Source organism: Dromiciops gliroides, chromosome 1 (assembly GCF_019393635.1).
Source record: "Dromiciops gliroides isolate mDroGli1 chromosome 1, mDroGli1.pri, whole genome shotgun sequence".
Classification (NCBI taxonomy): Eukaryota; Metazoa; Chordata; class Mammalia; order Microbiotheria; family Microbiotheriidae; genus Dromiciops; species Dromiciops gliroides.
The window spans coordinates 678,713,429-678,731,841 of NC_057861.1; the positions used below are offsets into that span (position 1 = coordinate 678,713,429).

Below are 18,413 nucleotides of genomic sequence, written 5' to 3' on the forward strand. Positions count from 1 at the left end.
TTAGATGATCTCTAAGATCCCTTCCAGCTCTAAGTCCTATGAGCTCATGATCTTTTTTCATTGCAATGTGGGATATGATTTTAAGGACCTTTGGATGATTTAATCTTCATTACTTCCCTGTTTCTAGAAAAACCCAACTATCTTCTCTCTCTCTCTCTCTTATTTCTCTTTCCTCTCTCTCCCTCCTTTTTTCTATTTCTCCTTTCTCTCTTCCTCTCTCCTTCATTCTCTTCCCCTCTCTTTCATCTTCTCTCTTTCCTCTTCTTGCTCTTTCTCCTCTCTCTCCCTCTCCATCTCTCCTTTGCTTTCCCTCTCTTTCCCCCATCCTGCTCCCGTTCTCCCTCTCCCTCTCCCCCTCCCTCCTTCCCTCCCTCTTTCTTCTTATCTAGAACTGGAGGCCTACCTAGGATCACTGGTTTCCATAGCAACATGACTGAAGGAGTCCCTTCCTTTAATCATAGAACTATAGATGCCAATCTGGAAGGAACCTTACAGGTCATTTGAGTCCAACCTTCTCATTTTACCGATGAAGAAACTGAGGCCCAGAGAAGTTGATTTACTTGTCCAGGGCCATATGGCTATTTTGTCATAGACTGGGTTGAGTCTTCTTGACTTCAAGCCCGATGCTTTGTACCCTGCAGCCCATTGCCTCCAAATCAAGGCTTTTGAATAGGACTGTGAATCTTCTCTCTCACAGCTCTCTGGCTCTTTTTCCTCCCCAATTCTTCCCCCTGCCCCAAGCTGACCAGGTGACAGAGACCCCCACGATACACTCTCCTGGGCCACAGGCTTATACATCAAACCTGGAATTGGGGTTAGAGAGAGTTATCATGAATAACTGAGGAAAAGCAGCACCCCCCTCTACTGCTACCCTCCTCTCCTAGCCCCTATCCCATCCCAGTTAAAGAGCTGTAAATAGGGGCAGCTAGGTGGTGCAGTGGATAAAGCACCGGCCCAGACACTTGATACTTACTAGCTGGGTGACCCTGGGCAAGTCACTTAACCCCCATTGCCCTGCAAGCTGTGTGGCCTGCCTCCCTCTCCTTAAGCTGCTTTCCTCCTTTCTTCAGAAGGTTGAGGCTGGTAAGCAGGAATAAGAGGAAATATATGAGAAACTGATAACATCTGGGAAGCTCTGGATAGAACTACTCCCCTTCTCCTTGTATTGGGATGAGGGCCAGGGTCCATGCAGCATGAGACCAGAAGAGGAAAATGGCATGTTCTTCCTAAAGCTTTGATCTGGGGGCACCGTCCTGGTCCCCCTGTTCTGTTCCTAGCTTGGCTAGGGCCTGGGTCACTTCCGGGAACATCACTGCTTGAATGAATGATGAGAAATGAGAAAGCTTGAAAGGACATAACCCGTCTTGGTTCAATCTGGATAATTTTGGGAAGAGGAGAAAAACGGGAGAGAAGGCAAAGAGAAGTGGTGAGGAGACTAGAAGGCCCTTGTCATTGCCCCGAGATCGTCAGTGCAGTGTGAGAGAGGTGGGGCTTGGGGGTAGGGGCATCACAGTAGACAAATGACTTGGGGAGGGATGACAGGAGCAGGGGCACCTGGGACACAGTCTGCTCCATAAGGGGGACAGCTTCACCCCATCATGCTACTCTGTGTACCACTTGCTGGGGGTCACTCTCTAGAATCATCGCTCCATCTACGATCTCATCTACAGCCAGGAAGAATTCTTCCATGCTCTCTAGCAGGACTTGCTTCTTAACATTATTCCTCAGCATCTGGCTCAAAAAGTCAAAAAGGCAGTTCAGAAGAGCCATGAGCATCAACTCATTTTTTTCTTTTTCTTTTTTTTTTCTTGTGGGGCAATGAGAGTTAAGTGACTTGCCCAAGGTCACACAGCTAGTGTCAAGTGTCTGAGGCTGGATTTGAACTCAGGTCCTCCTGAATCCAAGGCCAGTGCTTTATCCACTGTGCCACCTAGCTGCCCCATCAACTCATTTTCATAGGAGCTGCTGATCAAGTAGAAGGAGAGGTTGATGCTGCCTTTGTACACCATGGTGAGTTCTTACAAGAGGGAGATTTCACTATCAGTCTGGTGGGTCTTGTTGAAAATATTCTTCTCAAAAGCCTTTTGCAGGGGCAGCTAGGTGGCACAGTGGATAGAGCACTGGCCCTGGATTCAGGAGGACCTGAGTTCAAATCTGGTCTCAGACACTTAACACTTACTAGCTGTGTGACCCTGGGCAAGTCACTTAACCCCAATTGCCTCACCAAAAAAAAAAAAAAGCCTTCTGCTCCTTGAGGCTGGGGTAGGTGCTATAATACTTGGCAAAGAGCCACTCTCCATTATTGTTCAGGATCAGGATGGCTTTGACTGTGTACAGAGAAGGTTCCAGGATCAATGCCTCCATCTTGACCTGCAGTTGGTGCTGACGTTCAACATTCATCTTTTAAAAATAGTACTTTAGGGGCGGCTAGGTGGCGCAGTGGATAGAGCACTGGCCCTGGAGTCAGGAGTACCTGATTTCAAATCCACCCTCAGACACTTAACACCTACTAGCTGTGTGACCCTGGGCAAGTCACTTAACCCCAATTGCCTCACTAAAAAAAAAATAGTATTTTATTTTTTCCAATTACATGTAAAGATAATTTCCAACATTTGTTTTGGTAAGATTTTGAGTTCCAAATTTTTCTCCCTCCCTCTCATCCCCCCTTCCCTAGACAGCAAGCAAACTGATAAAGGTTATACATGTGCAATCATGTTAAACATATTAAACAACATTAGTCATGTTGTGAAAGAACAATCAGAACAAAAGGGGAAAACCATGAAAAACAATCAAACAAACAAAAAAGCCCCTAGTGAAAATGGTATGCTTTGATCTGCATTCAAGCTCCATAGTTCTTTCTCTGGATGTGGGTAGCATTTTCCATCATGAGTCTTTTGGAATTATCTTGGATCATTGTATTACTGAGAAGAGCTAAGTCAATCATGGATGATCTAGATGTTCTTTATCTAATACAAGGACGGGGGGCGGGGGGGGGGGGTGTGTGTGTGTCTAAAAACACAGTATCTAGCCAGCACTGGGGATGGGTTGAGGTGAGGAAATCTTAGCCTTATACTATCCTAGTGGTTCCCAATGGCATCCTCATGGTTCTTGACTACTCGTAGATCCACTGGCTGGGCTCTAGAATATCCCATGGTTATTTATTTAGTTTCTTAGTGAGGGCAGCAATTGGGAGGACAGGAGTGAAGTCATTAGTGAAATCAATAAGCATTTATTAAACAGTTACTATGTGCCCTGCACTGGGCTAAACCCCAGGAATACAAAAATACAATCAAAGAGTCCTTGCCCTCAAGGCACTTACACTCTTAATGGGGAAGACAACTCATAAAAGGATGCTAAAAAGGTGTATGTGTATGTGTGTGTGTGTGTGTGTAGTAGTAGTAGTAGTAGTAGTAGAGGTAAAGGTACTTGGTGCAGTAGCATGGTAGAGGAAGACCTGGTAAAGAAAGAGGGGAAAGGGGGGCAGCTAGGTGGTGCAGTGAATAAAGAAAGCACTGGCCCTGGATTCAGGAGGACCTGAGTTCAAATCTGGCCTCAGACACTTGACACTAACTAGCTGTGTGACCCTGGGCAAGTCACTTAACCCTCATTGCCCTGCAAACAAACAAACAAAACACCAAGAAAGAGGGGAAAGTCTGGAGAATGAATCGAAAAGGAATAGAGGTGCTTCCTTCTGCTGTATACCCAGATGTTTCAAGCCAGACCCAAGAAGCAGGTGCAGGGGGATCTTCCCTGGGTAGATTCAGAGAGTGCCTCCTAAAGCCTTCTTCCCCACAATCTAAAGGTATATATGCCCTTTCCCACTTGGGCAAGCCTATGTGGCACCATCTTGCTGCTCCTAATGTTTTTAGATTTATATTTAGTCTTCTTAAGTTAATACTCAAGTTCCCCAATCCCTCTGATTTTTTTTTTTTTGCAGGGCAATGAGGGTTAAGTGATTTGCCCAAGGTCACACAACTAGTAAGTGTCAAGTGTCTTAGACCAAGGTCACACAACTACTAAGTGTCAAGTGTCTTAGATCGGTTTTGAACTCAGATCCTCCTGACCCCAGGGCCGGTGTTTTATCCACTGCGCCACCTAGCTACCCCTGAATTTCTTGCTCAAAAGACCAAGCCATTTTGGTATTAATTTCATGATATCACGTGACGGTGGTGAAATTGAATAATCTCCTTAAAATAGAAAGGTGAGTCAAATCAGAAAAACATACACATAAAACTCAATATCTGCTCCAATTGTTAAAAATTGTCATATTACAGAGGAAAAACCTCTTAATGCCTCCAATACCATGAATGAAAAAATGAAGGAAATGAAGGACGAAAGGAAAAAGCCTTTATTGTCTGTATTACTACGTGCAAAGTGCTGGTACAAATATAAGCAAGCAAGACAGTCCCAGCTTTGTTTCCTTGCTTTCTGTGGGACCTTGGACAAGTCCCTTGTATTAAAAGAAGGTCTAGGACTGAGTGATCCCAAATCTCTTCCCAGTCCTTAGTTGACCAGCAGGGGGCACTGTAGGAACGCAGAGGAGAGACTCCATCCAGTAGCACCTCCGCCAGCTGAACTGCGCAGGCGCAGTAACGGAGAGCGCTGGTTTGTTTCCAGTTGTGGGAGAAACCAAATGTTAAAGGAGAGGAGGGAGTTACCTCTTGGAAATAATTTATTTTCAGCAGCCAGAATACATAGGTAAGAAGCAGAAATAATAATATAGAAATATTATTTGTAACTCTCTTGGTTATAATTAACCGAATTTGGGGTGCCTTTGGGAAGAGGCGCTGCTCATGCAGCTGAGTCCCCCCTTCGGACTCCAATGGATCCTCCTCTTAGCAACCGGCCTCCGCGTCCTCACTTAGACACAGGCAGAGCTTGGTTTGAGTTCCCTCTCCCTTCAGTTGTCGTTGCTTCTTTCGGCTTCCCCAGGGACCGAAGCTGTTGCTGAGCCGGTAGGCGTGGGACGAGCCCCGGAGATTGGTCAGACAGGCTCGGGCCGCATCTTTCACTCAGCAGTGTTAGGGAGCGGAGTGTATTGGCGGCAGGGGAGAAGTTGGGGTGGTGGGGTGGCTTGGGTGGGCGCCCGGGTGATCCCCAGCCTCGCCCCCGGGCAGGGAGGAGGGCAGGCCTGGGGGACCGGCGTCTGGGTGGGAGAAGAGCCCCTTTAATTCTGCTCAGCCCAAGTCACTCCACTTGAGTCCATCTCTCCTTGGCTGAACTTCAGAAGTGCACTTCAACTCAGTCACCTTTAATCCAATTCCACTTGCTTCAGTTCGACTCGAAGTGATTGGAATTAATTCAATAAACATTTATTAATCGCCTACACTGTGTGCTAGACACTGTGCTAAGCGCTCAATTACTTCCAATCACTTTAGGTCAAAGCACCAGTTTCCTTTTATATAAACTGAGAGGTTTGGATTGGATGAACTGAAGGGTCTCTTCTAGCTGGAAATCTTATGACTCTTTCAGTCCTTCAGTTTATTTGACTCACTTTACTTCATTTACAATTTACTTCACTTGCCTTAATTTCTATTCTCTCCCCCGCCCCGTGTGATTCCGTGGTAAGAATTCCTGGGAGACCCCGGGATCTAGTCCCCTGTTCCAGCTGTGTGACCATGAACAGGCTAATTTGTGGAAAGTCAGATGTCGTAGAAAGAACCCTGGAGTTGGAGTCAGAAGACCTGAGGAGGAGGGATTAAAAAGAAGGGAACAGAAGAAGAGGGAGAAGAAAAGGAAGGGAAGAGAAGGAGAAGGGGGAAAGAGAGGAGGCTATATATAATCTGGCCACTAATGCTGTGACCTTGGGCAAGCCACTTAACCCTTTGAGACTTCCTCATTCCCACCGCGGGGATAAAAATGCCTGCCCTTCTGCCTCATAGATTTGTGGGAAACATTTTGTGGGGTGGAAAGCACTCTGAGCTGTTTTTATTATTATTCTATGATTTTTTAAAAACCCCAACAATTTTAAAACAAAGTTGACATAAACGGGTTTTTTTTGGGGGGGTCGGGGGGGGGTCTCAAAGGTTTGCAAATGTCTTTCCAAAGAATAGGATTTTTATCTCCATTCAGTTGAATCCAAATGGGTATGTTCTTCTGGGGAGTTGCAGATTCGGTTCAGTGCAACTCAACAAATATATACTTAGACTTTAATCCTAAACTTAACCTAAAGGGAATAAGGTTAGCAAAGAGCCTGGGAGATGGGTAGCAAAGATGAAAAACAGCACAGTTCCTGTATTCAGGGAGCTCAGAGTTAATGGGGTCAGGATATGGTAGGCAATAAGTACAGAGAAGAAATACACATTTTGTACTAGGAAAATTTGAGGGGGAAGAGAGAATAGAGTTAACCACCTCACCTTGACACAGCACTTGAAGATACATAAAACTTTCCTCACAACAGCCATTTGAGGTAGATAATACTAAAGTATTATTCATTTTACAGATGGGAAAACTGATGTGCCTGTCATCATGAAACTGGTTAAGTGTTGGAGCCCAGACCAAGGCCTCCTGATTTCCAGTGCAGCTCTGGACTTAGGCCCTTTCAGTTGGGATGTACCTGTAAGAGAGTAGTGAAGGTAGTCCTGTAAGGCCTTAGTTGGTTATCATTGAAAACTGGCTCTTTTCGGTAACTAGGGATAAACCTCTAACCTTGGAGAAAACCTGTCATTTTGCCTAAATTAGGGAGATTGTTCTGAATATAATTCATACATCTAAAATGAGTTATCTTTTAAAAGAAACAAAAATATATCGGCTATAGGTTATGCTCAGGTTTTACCTAAGCAAAGGTTTGTGGGAAATCTGTGTTCTCCATTTGGATGAGTTCTTTATATTTTTAATGATATTTTATTTTTTCCCAATTGCATGTAAAATAATTTTTAACATTTATATTTTAAAATTGTGAATTCCAAATTTTTTCCCTCTTTTCCTTCCCCCTCCCCCAGGTGGTAAGCAATTTGATGCAGATTATACATGTGCAATCATGCAAAACATATTTATATTAGTCATAATGTGAAAGAAAACACAGACCAAAAAAAGAGCACAAAAAATAAAGAAAGTGAAAAATATTATGATTTTATCTATATTCAGACTCCCTCAGTTCTTTCTCTGGAGGTGGAGAGCATTTTTTATCTTGAGTCCTTTTGAATTGTCTTGGATCATTGTATTGCTGAGAAGAGCTGTCATTCACAGTTGTTTATTGTACAATGTTGCTGATACTGTTGTACAATGTTTTCCTAGTTCTGCTCACTTCACTTTGTATCACTCAGTTCATGTGAGTTTTTCCAGGTTTTTCTGAAAGCATCTTGCTCGTCATTTCTTACAGTGCAATAGTGTTCCATTACAATCATATATCACAACTTGTTCAGACATTCCCCAATCGATGGACATCCCCCCAAATTCCAATTCTTTACTATCACAAAAAGAGCTGCTATAAATATTTTTGTACAAATAGGCCCTTTCCCCTTTCCCCTTTTCCCTTTTTATTTATTTATTTTTTCTTTGGGATACAGAACTAGTAGCGATATTTCTGGATCAAAGGGTATGCACAGTTTAGTTGCCCTTTGGGCATAGATCCAAAATAGTCTCCAAAATGGTTGGATCAGTTCACAACTCTACCAGCAGTGTATTAGTTTTCCCATATCCCCTCCAACATTGATTATTTTCCTTTTTTCTCATATTAACCAATCTGATAGGTATGAGGTGGTACCTCAGAGTTGTTTTAATTTGCATTTCTCTAATCAATAGTGATTGAGAGCATTTTTTCATATGAGTATAGCTAGCTTTGATTTCTTCATTTGAAAATTGCCTGTTCATATCCTTTGACCATTTATCAAGTGGGGAATGACTTATATAAATTTGATTCATTTCTCTATATATTTGAAAAATGAGGACTTAAGTTAAAAAAATCTTTTTTTAAATAGGAATATAGCCTTTTATTGACTACTTAAAGTAGAACAAACTAAATACATATTTAACAATTTTGGTTCCTTTATACAAGACATTAAATAAGTTATGCATGGAATTAAGTAACGACAAAAAAAATTTGCTATTCAGGTTAAATGGCAAAGAAGATTGGAAAACAATCCACTGTTCTCTCCTCCGTCCTGTGGTTTTATCCCCATCACCCTCTTTTAAAAACCTCCACTGGGGGCTGTTAGTGCGCCCCTTATTTTACATTCTTGTCACACCTAAGACAAGGAACCACTTTTGTTGCCTCCCCAGAAACCTGGAATGCCAGCGTGTTGACAATCCCTGCCTTTGCTGGGGCCCTAGGAGACCAAAGGCACCCTCTTTGACAACACCTTTTGCTGTTTCTCTGCTGCTGCCTCACCCTTTCCACATTTCCCACAGCTGTGATGGGTTTTCACCCAAAGAGAGACAGATGGACAGACACACACAAGCACACGTATTTTGGTTTGAGAATTACATTGCAATGCAACAGGGCACATGGGGCAGATGTGGGTGTAGCAATGGCCTCCTGGAGCAACAAGAGCACCATCGACATGGAACACATTAGCACCTGGTCAACCTCCCTGACTCCTTCCACTAGATCAGTGTCATCTTTGGAAATGGGCATTAGGGGAAAGTCTTTGTTTTCACCGAATCAGAGTTAGAAGAGAGAGACTTTAGGGGTCATTCCCCTATAAAAAAATCTTAATAGCATTTTATTTTTCCAGTTACATGTAAAGATAGTTTTCAACATTTGTTTTTATAAGATTTTGAGTTCCAAAAATTTTCCCTCCCTCCCCTCCCCCTTCTCCAAGACAGAAAACAATCTGATATAGGTCATATATGTATAATCACATTAAACAAATTTCTGCATTAGTCATGTTGTGAAAGAAGAATCAAAACAAAAAGGGAAAACTCAAAAAAAGAAAAAAAAAAGAGTAGAAATGGTATAGTTCAATCTGCATTCAGATTCCACAGTTCTTTTTTCTGGTTGTGGAGAGCATTTTCCATCATGAATCCTTTGGAATTGTCTTGAATCATTGTATTGCTGAGAGGAGCTAAGTCTATTACAGTTGATCATCCTACAATGTTGCTGTTACTGTATACAATGTTCTCCTGGTTCTGCTCACTTCACTCAGCATCAGTCCACTTAAGTCTTTCCAGGTTTTTCTGAAATCTGCCTGCTCATCATTTCTTATAGCACAATAATATTCTATTACATTCATATACCACAACTTGTTCAGCCATTTCCCAATTGATGGGCATTCCCTCGATTTCCAATTCTTTACCACCACAAAGAGAGCTGCTATAAATATTTTTGTATATGTGGGTCCTTTCCCCTTTTTTATGATCTCTTTGGGATACAGACCTAGTAGTGGTATACTGAGTCAAAGGGTATGCACAGCCCCATAACCCTTTGGGCATAGTTCCAAATTGTTTTCCAGAATGGTTGGATCAGTTCACAACTCTACCAGCAGTGCATTAGTGTCCCAATTTTCCCACATCCCCCCCAACATTGATCATTTTCCTTTTTTCTCATATTAACCAATCTAATAGGTATGAGGTGGTATCTCAGAGTTGTTTTAATTTGCATTTCTCTAATCAATAGTGATTGAGAGCATTTTTTCATATGAGTATAGCTAGCTTTGATTTCTTCGTTTGAAAATTTTCTGCTCATATCCTTTGATCATTTCTCAAGTGGGGAATGACTTGTATTCTAATAATTTTGACTCAGTTTTCTATATATTTGAGAAATGAGGACTTTATAAGAGACACTTGCTAGCCCCAGTTTCTCTCCCAATCTTTAATCCCACATCACCCATTGCTTGTTGGACAATTTAAATCAGAAGTCTGGAAGCCATCATAAATTCAACATGTACAAAACAGAACTGATTTCTTCCCCAAATACCCCCTCTTCCAAACTTCTTATGTATGTTGAAATCATTACCATTCTTCCAGCCTCTTGTGTTCATAACCTTACTGTTATCTTCTACTCCTTATTCTCTCTCACCCCACATATTCAATCAGTTGCCAGATCATTCTGACTTTGCTTCTCCAACCTCTCTCTTATTCTGCCCCTTTTCTCTACTCATGCAGCTGCCATCGTAGTGCAGGCTCCCAGCACTTCTTGCTTATGTTACTGCTGCAGCCTCGGTCTCCCTCAAGTGTCTCCCCCTTCAGTCCATTCTCCATGACGCTGACTGTGATTTTCCTTCAACACAGGTCTGACAGTTTCAGTTCCTTGTTCAATAAACTCCAGTGGTTTCTTACTGGGTCCAGAATCAAATATAAGCTCTTCTGTTTAGCTTTTAAAACCCTTCACAATTTTGACCTGACCTATCTTTCCAGCCTCGTTACTCTCCTTTTATACTCTGATTCAGCCAAACTGGACTTTTCTCTGCTCCTCACATACAGAACACTTCTATGTGTTTGTGATTTTGTGGGGCTGTTCTCCTTGCTTGGAATGCACATTCTCTTTACCTATGACCCAGAATCCTTCTCTTCCTTCCAGACACAACTCAAGCACTCCCTCCTACATGTAGTTTTCCCTGATCCCTTTCAACTGTTCATGCTCTTTTGAAACTACTTTGTATTTTAACTACTTTTAAAAATTCTCTTTATATCTATTATGTCGAAACACATATGAAGAAAATCTGGTTGTCTTCCCCCATAGTGTGAGCTCCTCAGGAGTAGGTTTTGTTTCATTTGTTATATTGGCACCCTCAGTGCCTCGGGTTGTTTTTGGCTTAATAAATACTTGGTGACTGATTCTCAGCTGGACTGGGATCTAGGTACTGCTCCTTGTGAACTGAGTAGTGGCAATGTTCTGTGGTGCAGACTCAGATGTGGACTCCAAGGCATTCACTCCTTTTCTCTTTTTCAAAAATAGTAGGCCAGAATGGAAATGCCCAACCAAGACTTCTCCACTAGGGTGCCTTGGATTTTCCCTCTGGATATTCCTCATTCCTCTAGGCTCCCAAATGAAGTCACTGAAAGGGTAAACTGATGAATATACACAGAACCTTCATTTATTTATTTATTCATTCATTCGTTCACTCATCCATCCATCCATTGATTTATTCAGCAATCTTTTCAGCAATCTTTTTTTTTTCAGGGCAATGAGGGTTAAGTGACTTGCCCAGGGTCACACAGCTAGTAAGTGTCAAGTGTCTGAGGCTGGATTTGAACTCAGGTCCTCCTGAATCCAGGGTCAGTGCTTTACCTACTGTGCCATCTAGCTGCCCTCTGATTTATTTATCTAGTCATTTATTTATTTATTTGTCCCTTCCTTCTTTCCTTCCTTCTTTCCTTCCTTCCTTCCTTCCTTTCTTTCCTTATTTAGGATTTTCCCCAAGTTACATGTAAAAACACATTTTCACATCGATTTTTAAAACTTTGTGTTCCAAATTCTCCTCCTCTCTCCCTCCCCGCCAAGAACTCAAGCAATTCAATAATAAGTAATACATCTGCAGTCATGCAAGGCATTTCCCCATTAGTCAGGTTACACAGAACTTTTGATGGGAAGATGCACATTCTGTGGCCTGGCCTTTGTGTCATAGGAGCTAGAAAAGAGGAGGGGAGGGAGGAGAAGGGGAGAAGACATTGGGAAGGGAAAAGCCTGCTTAAATTTTGTATTGAAATCTTTTGGTTTTTCATATCACATTTCTGAATATGTCTCTCCTCATTTATCACAAAACAGCTCTGCTGCCAGTCATCTAAGGACAAATAGGGCAAGAAGAAGATCTAAGGCTATAAGATGTACATCTGTCGCTGGCAAACTCTGGTGAAAGTCCCAACTTTTGGCTGCATTCCTCTGATAATCACTTGGCTACTTAACAGACTGCTGTTATTCCCTCTGTGGGAATCCCCATGTGTTTTGGGTATAGGAATCTGTGACCACATTCATCTTGCTGACTGGCAAAGCCAGCCTAACCTCTAGCTAGCACCAGGTCCGGTGGACAGCGCCCAGCTTATCATTTATCAGAAGATGTCAGTGGATCGTTATCCATCCAGAACTTGAAATCAGGCTCTAGACTTAAGGATCTTGAGATCTGACTTCAGCTGGTTAGTCCAATTTGTGGATGGACTAATGAGTACAAGTGTCAAAGAGACCCCCTCCTAGCAAGCAGTCAGGCTGGCGAGGATAATAATGTCATTTATAGAACTCTTGGATTTGCAAAGTGACTTAAAATGTCTCATTTCATCCTCATAGCCACGGGGGGAGGTCAGTGCTTTCATTACTTCCATTTTACAGATGGGGAATTTGAGGCAAACAGATTAAGCAACTCCCTCATATGCTAGCAAGTATTCAGAGGGGGGAATTTGAACTCAAGTCCTTCTGACTCAAGGACTGGTGCTCTATCCACTACACACCACCTTCATCTGTAAAATTCAACATGGGTTCAGGCCAGATTGCCTCTTTTTCCTCCTCTACTTCCATTTTTTCTTAGCCATGTATTCGGCAATGAAATCTTTAAGAGCATTTGGGATGATAGCATAGTTCTTGCTATATATATATATATATATATATATATATATATATATATTTTGGCGGGGCAATGGGGGTTAAGTGACTTTCCCAGGGTCACAGAGCTAGTAAGTGTCATGGGTCAGGTCAGATTTGAACTCAGGTCCTCCTGAATCCAGGGCCAGTACTTTATCCACTGCGCCACCTAGCTGTCCCTCTTGGCTCATTTTTGATAGCAGCCACCTAATCCTAGAAAAGTCTTTAGCCCTCAACCCTTCTTTTTGTTTGTTTGTATTTTTGTTTTGTTTTGGTGAGGCAATTGGGGTTAAATGACTTGCCCATGGTCACACAGCTAGTGTCAAGTGTCTGAGTCTAGATTTGAACTCAGGTCCTCCTGACTCCAGGGCCAGTACTCTATCCACTGTGCCACTTAGCTGCCCCGAAACTTATTTGTCCTTCATTCTTTTGTTGTTTTGTTGTTGTTGTTGTTTTGTGGGACAATGGGGGTTAAGTGACTTGCCCAGAGTCACACAGCTAGTAAGTATTAAGTGTCTAAGGCTGGATTTGAACTCAGGTCCTCCTGAATCCAGGGCCGGTGCTTTATCCACTGCTCCACCTAGCTGCTCCATAACCATTCTTCAGCTTTGGTCAGGTTTCAGGTCGGAATGCTGCTATCTTTTGGTTGGGGCTCAGTACTCTGCTAGACGAGATGAGTTCCACATACTTGAAAGAGGCTCTGCAGAACCAGCCCTTGTCAGCTGACAACCTCAGGTCAACAGTAATTTCTAGCCAAATGCTTACAGTCTCCTAAATAGAATAAAATTTTCTGGATACATCAATACCTCAAAGTAGTTCATGTCATCCACAAGGCATTTGAAAGTTGTTGAGGGCTCAAGAATTCCCTGGAGCATATGCTCAAGCTGATGGAATTATATTGGACAGATGAAGGACAGTTTAAAAAATCTCCCTTTGTCATGGGGATCTGATAGTGTCCAGTGCATAAATCCAGTACTAAAAATCCTGCCTACTAGGTAGCACAGGACACAATGAGTTTATGACATGGTGTATTGGTCCACTTCAATTTTCTTTTCTTTCTTTTTTTTTTTTTGCAGGGCAGTGAGGGTTAAGTGACTTGCCCAGGGTCACACAGCTAGTAAGTGTCAAGTGTCTCAGGCTGGATTTGAATTCAGGTCCTCCTGAATCCAGGGCTGATGCTTTAATCCACTGTGCCACTTTGCTGCCCCCCTCAGTTTTTTTTGTTTTTTTTTTAGTGAGGCAATTGGGGTTAAGTGACTTGCCCAGGGTCACACGGCTAATAAGTGTTAAGTGTCTGAGACCGGATTTGAACTCAGGTACTCCTGACTCCAGGGCCATTGCTCTATCCACAACGCCACCTAGCTGCCCCAGTTTTGTTTCTTAAACTCAGATAGGCTAGACACACATCCAGATCTTTCCAGTCTTCCTGAACCACCAACTGGGGAATAGCAGCAGCCTCTTGGATTGGCTTCAGCTGTGGATCTGGAACTGGGGTTGGGGGAGTGTCTTTGAGGTTTAGTGTATTTCTAATGTCAGAGGCTCGAGCCCCTCTCTACTGGTTGTGTTTCTCCTACTGTTAGCCATCAGTAAGTAGTTAGCATCCCAGTTCCATTTAACCACTTAATGTCAATTAGTTTTTACTAAGGGATATTTAGTGTGAAGATTTAGGAATAACTTAAGTACAGATATTTTCCTCCAGCATTTTGGGGTGACCATGTCCTCTTGGTCTTTGGGAAAGTGGGCTCAGTTCCTACTTATCATTGCATTGATTCCACTAAGTTCACATCCATATGTGTCATTGCTGACTTGTCTCAGCCACTGCTGGGCTGTGTTTCCAAGGTTGCTCCTTGTTCTCTGGGGCACTGATGCTGGACTGCTTGTAAAACCCAGCTTGGATTCCACTTTCCTGGACTCCCCAATTCCTGGAGACCAGCTCTCCTGATCTTGTGAAACTCAAAAAGTCGGAGCCTCAAGCTTAATCTCCACCTAAAATGAAAGAACAAACATCAAGGCAAAGGACTGAAGCCTGTCTTTTTTTTTTTTTTTGGCGGGGCAATGGGGGTTAAGTGACTTGCCTAGGGTCACACAGCTAGTGTCAAGTGTCTGAGGCTGGATTTGAACTCAGGTCCTCCTGAATCCAGGGCCGGTGCTTTATCCACTGCTCCACCTAGCTGCCCCTGAAGCCTGTCTTAATGAGGCCACATGTCTCATCTTCGGAGGGGAGAGGCTCAAGGCCTCTTGAATTGTCTCTCAATGAAAGCCATCCATGAAATAGTCATAACCAAGAGAAGAGGATTGTCAAGAGAGATTAGTTGAAGAGAATGAGGCCCATCAAAGAGTCATTTGGCAGAGCAGAGCAGAGCAGATGCAGGTCTGTTCAGGCTCCAAGACCTCCAAGGCCCATCCAGTACATGAAGCTCAGACTCTGGAAGCAGGCTCCCCAGTCTTTTTTTTTTTTTTTTTTTGGCAGGGCAATGGGGCTTAAGTGACTTGCCCAAGGTCACACAGCTAGTAAGTGTCAAGTGTCTGAGGCCGGATTTGAACTCAGGTCCTCCTGAATCTAGGGCCGGTGCTTTATCCACTGTTCCACCTAGCCGCCCGCTCCCTAGTGTCTTGCAGGTGGGGAGTTGCCTGGATCTCTGCATGCACATGTAGTAGTCCCTCTTACACTGTCTTGTAGTCATTTCATAGATTGGTTTCCTGCCTGTGCTTGCCTCACTTTACCCTTGGTTCATGCCTTTCCATATTTCTCTGTATTCATTGCTTCCACTTTTTCCAGTGAAAAGATTTTGGTTGGGTTGAGTACATTCTTTTAACTTCCTTTCATGCCCAGAAGCCAGAACCAGGCCATGCCCATCCCCTGGACCTTCACTCAGCCCACTGTGCTCATGCAAAGGGAGAATTCACAGAGCTGAAAATAAGACCATCGGGGGATTGCCATTCTCACTTAATATCTTCGCCAGAGCAGTGATGAAAACTCCAGTTCAGAGGCAAAAAACTGGCTCAGCTTGTAATGATCCACATAATTTGAAAACTGTAGTGTACTGTGGACTGGTGGCCCCTGCGGGTTAGAGGTGGGCAGATCTAATTACAGACAGCAGGTGACTTATAAAAGGAATGGGGTTGAGAGGAGTGGAGAGTGGCTGAGGGGGCAGTGGAATTCAGCAATCATCTCTGTCCACCCGGATGTCTTAGGGCCAGCCAGAACTGTGTCTCATTAAGGAGGCCTTAAATCTGAGGGTAGCCAGGTATTCATTAGTGATGCTGGAACCAGGAAAAACAAGGGCCTGTGTGTGTGCACCAGCAGCACCTTCCCCAGGTAGTTTCCCTGCTTAATTTTTTTTTTTTTGCGGGGCTGTGGGGGTTAAGTGACTTGCCCAGGGTCACACAGCTAGTAAGTGTCAAGTGTCTGAGGTCGGATTTGAACTCAGGTACTCCTGAATCCAGGGCCAGCGCTTTAACCACTGCGCCATCTAGCTGCCCCCCTGCTTAATTTTGTAGTGTAATTCAGTGGCCTTGCTCTGGTCCCTCATTCTGCTGCTGCCGCCTGCCTGTTTCTAACAGTACGCGGAGGAAGCAGCTGCATCTGGAATGTGATTCTTTGAAGACATGCCATATTTTTTTCCACTGAAATTTGGTTAGAAAATTCTTGCTCACCCTTTATACCAATTTAAAGGGCAATATAAGCTGATGCTGAAGGCAGTATGGCTCCTGAGCAGGAAGCTGGAGAAGACTGCTGAGACAGCATTTGAGGGTATTGGGGTACTGAGGCAGGCTGGGATAACCTAATACTACTACTACTACTACTAATAATGATAATAATAATAGCGCACCTTGATGAAGTGTTTTAGGGGTCACAGAGCACTCTCTTCCTGCAAGGCATGGTGCTGGAATGCAGTGCCTCGAACTTAGGCGCTTAATTAATATTTATTTATTGATTGATTGATTGATTGCATTTATGAAAGAGGAAACTAACACTCAGAGGGGCCAAGTGATGCTAAGAAAAGAAGAATGACTGGAGACCTTTTTGTGGCTTTTCTTACAGGACCTTTGGCCTCCTTTATGTGAGAAGGCAAAATGGACAGGGCCAAAACGGAAAATCCCAGACCCTCCAAATATCCAGATGCTGCTGCTGATGTTAATTCTCAACTTGACAAGTCCAAGATGTATCCAGTGATTAAAACCCGTGGGTTTTATTCTGATGTTCTTACTCCTGGGACCTTAGATATTTTAGGGGTAAGTATTACCAGCCTTCTTCTTGGGTATTGTAAGGATTGTATACCTTTAAAAATGCCATCCATGAATTTCTCTCTATGGAGAGCAAATGGTGATCTGAATCATGTTTAGTGATTTCCCACACTGCTTTGCATTCAGTCTATGAGGCCTGCCTCATCCCCACAGCCTTGCAGAGGACAGACCTTGGAAAGCGGGCCTGCTCAGCTGCTTTTCACACGAGTTTAGATACGCTAAAGTCATGGAAAGTCATCCTCTGTTCATTAGTCACATGCATTTCTAGATCACTTTAAATAAAAGAACTCTTGGTTTGTAGCCATTCTCTTAATCCTTCCCTTAGCCCTATGAAGGAAGCACTGCAAGTTCCGCCTTCATTTTATAGATGAGAGAGTGCAGAGAGGGGTCTGCCCTCGCCACCTAAGGTTACCTGGGGCTTGAACCTAAGGCTGTTGCCTTCAGATGCACCTATCCCTATTGAAAATGGGTTCTTGATGATTCCCTGAAGTCCCAGGAAGAAGGACTGGCATAAGATCTTGTTGGTTACAAAGCTGAGGGGGGAAACAGTAGTTTCCTTCCCTTTCTTCTCCTTTTCTTTCCTGTGCTGGGCCCAGTAAGGGGAATAGAGGAAGGATGACACAGTTCCTTCCCTGTTAGGAACTAAGTGTCTATGGGAACTTAAGAGAAACACATGCAAGGTCAGATAAGAGAAGAAAATGCAGAAGATGTTTGATGAGGGTGGGGATGCCTGCTGCCTTGTGAGAGATTTGCAGACAATGAGGGCTATGCATGAATAGGGGGAGAGGTCCTGTCCGCTGGTCTCTGGGGAGGCTTCACAGGCTTGAGCCAGGCTTAGAAGGCTGGGTTTGGAAGGAGGGAGAGAAAGAAGGAGGCTTTCTAGGCAAGGAGGGAGAGTGAACAAAGGTGCAGGGCTGGGACCCTGCAGAGTGTGTTTGGGGGATGGCCAAAGAGTGTTTGATTCTCTAGACAAGAATCTCTGGAGCTTTTGGGGGCAGGGAGCCCAGGCGTGGCATTCATTTTAGGAGGTTGAGTCTGGTGACTTGTGTAGGGAGGTTGGGGGTTAGAGGTGGGGGCGCTGGAGGCAGAAGGTGAGAACCGCCCAGGTTTGCCATTGTCTGTTTCTGTTCCACCATGCCCCTTCCCCTGCTCTGATTCTCTCAGCCCTATGCCGACACAGGAGACATTCCGTTCTCTCACATCTAAACTCAGCCAGCAGGGACATCTGCCTCTAATGACTTCCTGCCTTCCAGCATCTCTAGGACATGGCACATCTGACCAGTTGTTGGGGCCTGGACATAGACTTGGGAGAAAGTTGGGTTTGCAGGCACCCATAGAGACCCAGCCAGCAGAGAGGTCTTCCTCCCTTCCTCCCTGCTGACTTCCTGCTTTCCAGCTTCTCCCTTGGCTCCCTGACTGTGGCATTGTCCTCAGAGGGAGGAAGAACATTGGCTCATCACTCTTCCTCCTGGGGCCGAATCCATGTTGTCACAATATGAAAACATGTTGTTAGAAAGAGGCTTCCTTGACCTTTTTCTCCTCACACCTAGACAGAAGAGGGCTCCTGGGGCCTGGGGCACAGCTCTGGGAGTCTCTGTCCTACCTGAGACTCATTGCCAGACTCCACAGAGCATCTTGTCCAAGCCTCTCTTTTTTTTTTTTTTAATTTTTAAAATTTATTTTTTTCAAGCCTCTCCTTTTGAAAGGGAGTTGA

The 18,413-nt window shown here is 43.8% G+C and overlaps 1 protein-coding gene and 1 pseudogene across 1 annotated transcript in view; one reads left to right on the top strand and one right to left on the bottom strand.

Moving 5' to 3' along the window:
* Positions 1-1,449: 1,449 nt before the first annotated feature.
* Positions 1,450-2,364, bottom strand: LOC122753541 (annotated as a pseudogene).
* Positions 2,365-4,876: 2,512 nt separating this feature from the next.
* The window catches only part of DNAH1 (dynein axonemal heavy chain 1), a 151,145-nt gene continuing 137,608 nt past the window's right edge, over positions 4,877-18,413 (top strand). Inside the window, exons 1-2 of the mRNA XM_043965072.1 lie at positions 4,877-4,955; positions 16,497-16,687. Coding sequence (XP_043821007.1) covers positions 16,529-16,687 — 159 coding nt within the window. The 5' untranslated portion in view covers positions 4,877-4,955; positions 16,497-16,528. The remainder of the gene's footprint in view (positions 4,956-16,496; positions 16,688-18,413) is intronic.